Source organism: Oncorhynchus masou, unplaced genomic scaffold (assembly GCF_036934945.1).
Source record: "Oncorhynchus masou masou isolate Uvic2021 unplaced genomic scaffold, UVic_Omas_1.1 unplaced_scaffold_3867, whole genome shotgun sequence".
Lineage (NCBI taxonomy): Eukaryota > Metazoa > Chordata > Actinopteri > Salmoniformes > Salmonidae > Oncorhynchus > Oncorhynchus masou.
This window is the reverse complement of record NW_027010269.1, coordinates 20,771-28,164: the sequence shown is the minus strand read 5'-3', so window position 1 is coordinate 28,164 and position 7,394 is coordinate 20,771. Positions and strand designations below refer to the sequence as shown.

At 45.1% G+C, this 7,394-nt stretch overlaps 1 protein-coding gene across 1 annotated transcript; it reads left to right on the top strand.

The window, feature by feature from the left end:
* Positions 1-221: 221 nt before the first annotated feature.
* On the top strand, positions 222-6,968 carry LOC135534720 (calcium and integrin-binding family member 3-like). Its single transcript, XM_064961616.1, is given in 7 exon segments — positions 222-272; positions 2,018-2,038; positions 2,040-2,053; positions 2,632-2,743; positions 3,266-3,413; positions 6,162-6,357; positions 6,947-6,968. Coding segments are annotated over 7 exon segments (564 nt in total).
* The last annotated feature ends 426 nt before the right edge of the window (positions 6,969-7,394 follow it).

Sequence of the window (7,394 nt, the reverse complement as noted above, 5' to 3'; positions counted from 1 at the left end):
ATGAAATGCTGCCATTATAAAGAGAACCAAAGGGCTCGGTGGCAGGAGACACCCGATCTAACCAGGCAACCTGGCCTCCCTTTGTCCCCCATGCAGCCATTTCATATCTGACATATCCACAGTCCACCCACCACACCACACCACACACACACCACACCACAGGCCTGCCTTCATGCTGATACGTGCCATGGCACAGAGGCACCAGGGTGGTGGGCTGAGAAATGGGTAATAAGCAGACCATCTTCACGGCGCAGCAGCTTGATGCGTATCAGGTCGGTGTGTGTGTGTGCGTGTGTGTGTGTGTGTGTGTGTGTGTGTGTGTGTTTGTGTGTGTGTGTGTGTGTGTGTGTGTGTGTGTGTGTGTGTGTGTGTGTGTGTGTGTGTGTGTGTGTGTGTGTGTGCATTTATTTAACCCCCTCAGTGTGGTGATGACTAACTTTCTTCAGATAGCTTGTTGATTGAGACAAATTGCTTCACCTTTCTAGCTTGGTGTTGCTTTCATGTGGGTACTGTAATTAGTGAATGGGGGTATTGTAATTCGTGATTAGGGGGTACTGTAATTAGTGGATTGGATATTGTAATTCGTGATTAGGGGGTACTGTAATTAGTGGATGGGGGTACTGTAATTAGTGGATGGGGTACTGTAATTAGTGAATCGGGGTACTGTAATTAGTAAATGGGGGTACTGTAATTAGTGGATGGGGGTACTGTAATTAGTGAATGGGGGAACTGTAATTAGTGGATGGGGTATGTGAATGGGGGTACTGTAATTAGTGGATGCGGGTACTGTAATTAGTGGATGGGGTACTGTAATTAGTGAATGGGGGTACTGTAATTAGTGGATGGGGGTACTGTAATTAGTGGATGGGGTACTGTAATTAGTGAATGGGGGTACTGTAATTAGTGAATGGGGGTACTGTAATTAGTGGATGGGGTACTGTAATTAGTGAATGGGGTACTGTAATTAGTGAATACTGTAACAGTGTCTTGGGTACTGTCCTTTGCATGCTCTTGATATTTGCTAAGAAAACAGACACAGCAAACAGAGAAACGGTCAAGTGCTTAATGTGATGTTATGGACCACAGCTGTGTGGTCTTATTCAGGTCTAACAAACCAAAGCTCGTGAGACAACCACAGCACAATGTTTAATCTGAGCCACAAGTCACTTTCTTGAAATGAAAAAGGAACCTCTTGAATTGTTGCAGCTGTGAATCATTATTTTTTTTAATAGTGTATTGGGACTCCCGAGTGGCGCAGCGGTCTAAGGCACTGCATCACTACAGACCCTGGTTCGACGATTCCAGGCTGTATCACAACCGGCTGTGATTGGGAGTCCCGTAGGGCGGCGCACAATTAGGGTTTGGCCGGGGTAGGATTCGGCGGGGTGGGGTCGACGGGGTAGGGTTTGTGGCGGGGTAGGATCGGCCGGGGTAGGTTCCGACGGGGTAGGGATTCGGCCCGGGAGTAGGGACCCGACGGGCCGGGGTTTGGGTTTGACGGCGGGGGAGTAGGGGTCCCGGCCCGGGTGGGATTCGGCGGGGGTAGGGTTCGGCCCGGGGTAGGGACTGGCCGGCCGGGGTAGGGTTTGGCCGGCCGGCCGGGGTAGGGTTTGGCCGGCCGGGGGTAGGGACTGGCGGCCGGGAGTAGGATTCGGCCGGGGTAGGTTCGGCCGGGTAGGGTTCGGCCGGGCCGGCCGGGGTAGGGTTTGGCCGGCGGGGGTGGTTCGGCCCGGGTAGGATTCGGCCGGGGTAGGGTTTGGCCCGGGGTAGGTTCGGCCGGGGTAGGATCGGCCGGGGTAGGGTTTGGCTGGCGGGGTAGGATTCGGCCGGGGTAGGGTTTTGGCCGGCCGGGAGTAGGGTTTGGCGGGAGTAGGGTTTGGCCGGGGTAGGGTTTGGCGGGGTAGGGTTTGGCCGGCCCGGGGTAGGCCGTCATTGCTAATAAGAATGTCTTCTTAACTGGCTTGCCTACTTCAATAAAGATTAAATAAAATACATTTAAAAAAATTTGCATTTGCAGGACTGCACATTCTTCACAAAGGAAGGAAATTCTAAGGTGAGAGAGCTCCTGTGATGTTTTGCCTTTGCAAAAGGGGAACTAGTTAAGTATTCAGTATAACTAACTAAGCCTCAGCAGAATATGACACTTAACCACTGATAAGTTCTTAACCACTTCCAAATGTTGCTGCTTGGATTTTGTTCAGTTCTGCATCGTGAAACCTTTCACTAGGATGAAAGTTATTCTGTACACACACACACACACACACACACACACACACACACACACACACACACACACACACACACACACACACACACACACACACACACATGTAACAGTAGACCAACGATACTGGGACATACATACTGTATGTTATCTGAGCTCACATGTCAAAACAAAGCCTGAGACCAACGCTTCAGCTTTACACATTGCTTAGGTTGAATATACTGTATCTACTGCAGTTTCAACAAAGTTGTTTACTAGGCTTTAACAGTACATTTGAATTTGTTCACTTCACAAATTGACCTGCTATTCTTTGAAATCTCTCATTATTTGATTTGATATAGAAAGTGGATATTATCCAGTCTGCACATCTGATATACTTCAGGTTCAACTTTCCTTCCCCCTCCTAGACTATTCGACCGTTATCGAGACTTGGCACCCCAGCTCGTTCCTCTCGACTACACAGACCAGCCAGATGTGAGGCTACCATACGAGCTCATTGGCAGCATGCCAGAACTGAAAGTATACCCTCTGTCCGTGTTTGCACACACATATTAGTGGATAAGTCCCAAATGACAACTTGTTCCCTTTATACTGCACCTGTTTTGACAGAACGCTATCTAGGGCATAGGGTACAATTTGGAATGTGTCTATCCATTATTAATACACAACTAATTGACGATGCGTCTCTGAACGGTTGGCTATATGTTATCTGACTCTAATAAACCACAAGAAGGCCAGGGGCGACCTACAGGGCACTGAGTACGACTGGGTCCACTATGAGCTTCTTTACACATACACACACTTCCTCACAACGACAACAGCAGAAACAACTGAGTACGACTGGGTCCACTATGAGCTTCTTTACACATACACACATTTCCTCACAACGACAACAGCAGAAACAACTGATATCGACGCAGTGCTCTTGTATTTCCTATCCTGTCCCTTCTGGCTTATTCCCTGTGATTGTGTTAGCTCCCCCAAAGCGAATGTCAAAGCTTTAGCTCAGCGTGCTAACGCAGTCAATGTGTCTCTCCTCAGGACAATCCGTTCCGCCAGAGGATCGCTGAGGTTTTCTCGGAGGACGGAGAGGGAAACATGACCCTGGATGACTTCCTGGATATGTTCTCCGTGCTGAGTGAGATGGCTCCACGAGATCTGAAAGCCTACTATGCATTTAAAATCTACGGTTAGTGTGTGAGATGGTTGTGCCTTGAATAACATCTCCCATCAGCAGGTCGGAAATACTTCTGGTTTGCTCTCAAAACAGTTTTGGTTATGTGAAACAATCTGCCCAGCAAGAAATAATATCATTTTAACATAATCAGCAACTTGATGTTTGGTATTTGGAGTTTTGGTATTTTATTAGGATCCCCATTAGCTGTTGCAAAAGCAGCAGCTACTCTTCCTAGGGTCGACACAGAACAGGAAACATGATATAATACAGAACATTAAATAGACAAGAACAGCTCAAGGACAGAACTACATAAATAGCTACATATTAATACATACACACAGAATATCTCGGTCAAATAGGGGAGAGGCCTTGTGCCGTGAGTTGTTTCTTCATCTGTTTTTTGAAACCAGGTTTGCTGTTTATTTGAGCAATATGAGATGGAACGGAGTTCGATACAAAATGGCTCTATGAAATACTGTACGCCATCTTGAATTTGTTCTGGATTTAGGGACTGTGAAAAGATCCCTGTTGGCATGTCTGGTGGGATAAGTCTGTGTGTCAGAGCTGTGTCTAAGTTGACTATGCAAACAATTTGGGATTTTCAACACATGAATGTTTCTAAATAGAAAGAAGAAGTGATACAGTCAGTCTCTCCTCAACTCTTAGCCAAGAGAGACTGGCAGAATAGTATTTATATCAGCCCTCTGATTACAATGAAGAGCAAGATGCCCCACTCTGTTCTGGACCAGCTGCAGTTTAACTAGGTCTTCCCTTGCAGCACTGGACCACACGACTGGACAATAATCAAGATCAGACAAAACTAGAGCCTGCAGAATTTCTGGAGTGCTGTGTCAAAAAAGCAGAGCATCTCTGTATTACGGACAGACCTCTCCCCATCTTTACAACCATTGAATCTATATGTTTTGACCATGACAGTTTACAATCTAAGGTAACGCCAAGTCATTTAGTCTCCTCAACTTGTTCAACAGCCACACCCATTCATTACCAGATTCAGCTGAGGTCTAGAACTTAGGGAATGATTTGTACCAAATACAATGCTTTTAGTTTTAGAGATGTTCAGGACCAGTTTATTACTGGCCACCCATTCCAAAAACAGACTGCAACTCTTTGTTAAGGGTTTCAGGGATTTCATTAGCTATGGTTGCTGATGTGTATATGGATTGAATCATCAGCATACGTGGACACACATGCTTTGTTTAATGCCAGTGGCTGGTCATTGGTAAAAATAGAAAAGAGTAGAGGCCTCGAGAGCTGCCCTGCGGTACACCACACTTTTTACATGTTTGACATTAGGAAGCATCCATTTAAAGAAAACCCTTTGAGTTATATTAGATAGATAGCTCTGAATCGATATGGCAGAGGCTGAAAAGCAAAACACATATGTTTTTTCAACAACAGGTTATGGTCAATAATATCAAAGGCTGCACTGAAATCTAACGATTCCCACAATCTTTTTTATTATCAATTTATTTCAACCAATCATCAGTCATTTGTGTCCAGTGCAGTACATGTTGAGTGCCCTTCTCTATAAGCATGCTTAAAGTCGGTTGTTAATTTGTTTACAGAAAATAGCATTGTATTTGGTCAAACACAATTTTTTCCAACAGTTTGCTAAGAGCTGGCAGCAAGCTGATAGGTCTGCTGTTAGAACCAGTAAGGCTGCTTTACCACTCTTGGGTAGCGGAATGACTTTGGCTTCCCTCAGGCCTGAGGACAAAGACTTTCCCACTCAGATTAAAAAGGTATGACAGATAGGAGTGGCTATAGAGTCAGCTCCCATCCTCAGTAGCTTTCCATCTAAGTTCTCAATGCCAGGAGGTTTGTCATTATGGATTGATAACAATCATTTTCCCACCTCTCCCACACTAACTATACAAAATTCTAACTTGCAATGCTTTTCCTTCATTATTAGTTTTTTATGCATGAATACGATGGCTGTTCGTTGTTGACATTTCCTGTGAAGTTCGCCAATGAAGTAATCATTCAAATAATTGGCAACATCAAATAGTTTTGTGATAAATATGCCATCTGATTCGATGAAAGATTTGCAGTAAGTCAGCCAATCAAATGCAGTGCAGCCAGACTTATTAGCCACTCATTTTGCCCCATCTCTGTGAATGATTGATAAGGGCATTATAGAGGGGCCCAAACAGGCTGTATGGACAGGGCAGGCCTGTACAAAAAAAGTCCTTGCACGGTCTGTGTTGCTAGAGTCACACCCTAATTAACTGGCGATGACAGATGACGTTTCACCGCAGGCAGCTATGCAGTGACATGACCACAGTCATGGGTCAATAAAACGCAGCAAGGCTCTGTTTGGAATTGTTTAGTTACAGGATAAAAGGAAGTCTATGCTTCCCGAAAAGTAGTGTTTAGAGCGTTGGGTCAGTAACCAAAGGTTGCTGAATCGAATCCCTGAGCTGACAAGGCTAAAATCCATTCTTCTGCCCCTGAGCAAGGCTCAGTGTTAACCCACAGTTCCACAGGCGCTGAAGACATGGATGTACGATTTAGGGCAGCCCCTGCCTCTCTGATTCAGAGGGGTTGGGTTAAATACAGAAGACACATTTCAGTTGTACAACTGACTAGGTATCCCCTCTTTCCCTTTAGTACACTGCTACTACCAGGGACCAAAGTAAGCTGTAAACTAAAAGAGGGGAATGTGAACTTTAATCTTTAACTGATCATTTGAATAATGACATCCTACTACTGTTTCTATTCCTCCTGCAATCCTCTCAGACTTCAACAATGATGACTTCCTGTGTAAGTCTGACCTGGAGAAGACGCTGAACAAGCTGACGCGGAATGAGCTAACGGAGGACGAGGTCAGGATGGTATGTGAGAAGGTGATCGACGAGGCCGACCTGGACAACGATGGACGTCTCTCACTGGAGGACTTCCAGCACATGATCGTCCGTGCTCCAGACTTCCTCAGGTCTGCAGTAGTTGTCACCTAACCAATGGCCAAGCGTTTTTTTCCTGGGCAGTTCTTAACTTTAATTTAGCCAAACAACTGGGAACTCAGGAAAAAAATAATCTCGGACTGGGAAAATCATGACATCAGTGATCTTTAGGTCGGAGAAATCAGAGCTCTAGGATGATGTCAGAGTTTCTGACTTGTAATTCTGAGTTGGATGACTGTTCAAAAAAAATTTCGCAGTTGGGTGTTGTCTTGAACGCACTGAAGTCGGAGGTTTCCCAGTTCTGAGATGTCTTGAACGCACTGAAGTAGGAGTTTTCCCAGTTCTGAGTTGTCATCAATGCACTGAAGTAGGAGGTTTCCCAGTTCTGAGTTGTCATCAACGCACTGAAGTAGGAGGTTTCCCAATTCTGAGTTGTCTTGAACGAACTGAAGTAGGAGTTTTCCCAGTTCTGAGTTGTCATCAACGGACTGAAGTAGGAGGTTTCCCAATTCTGAGTTGTCTTGAACGCACTGAAGTAGGAGTTTTCCCAGTTCTGAGTGTTCTTGAATGCAGCATAACTCATTTGGAACAAATTCTAACATGTTGACTTTTCTTCCACAGCACCTTCCATATAAGGATATGAAGACTAAAGAGATGCCATGGACAATACCACCATGGATCCAAACATTTTCTCTACCAAAGATGTTATAGGGACCTTTAAAGTGTGCACTATGCAGGCTTAGGCTAGTTGTTTTTTACTTTGATGTAGGCCGGAGACAGCCCACTGACCTGTTGACAGCTGAATAGTCTATTATTATAGAGCTATTGTAGCTATCAGGACAGGGCTCATTAGCTATGACGGCCAACAGTTGATTTGTATTCTCTTCTATGAAGGCTCAGTTACACCAGGCTTTAAAATAAACATCTTCCCCCATATTCCACTGAACCATGGAGGGGCAGTGGAGGGTGAGGCATCTGTGTCATGTATGAATTAACGCTCCATTATAAAATCATGGGTTCAGATAACAGTCAATTGTGCTTAATCATTCTGGATACATTCATACAATGT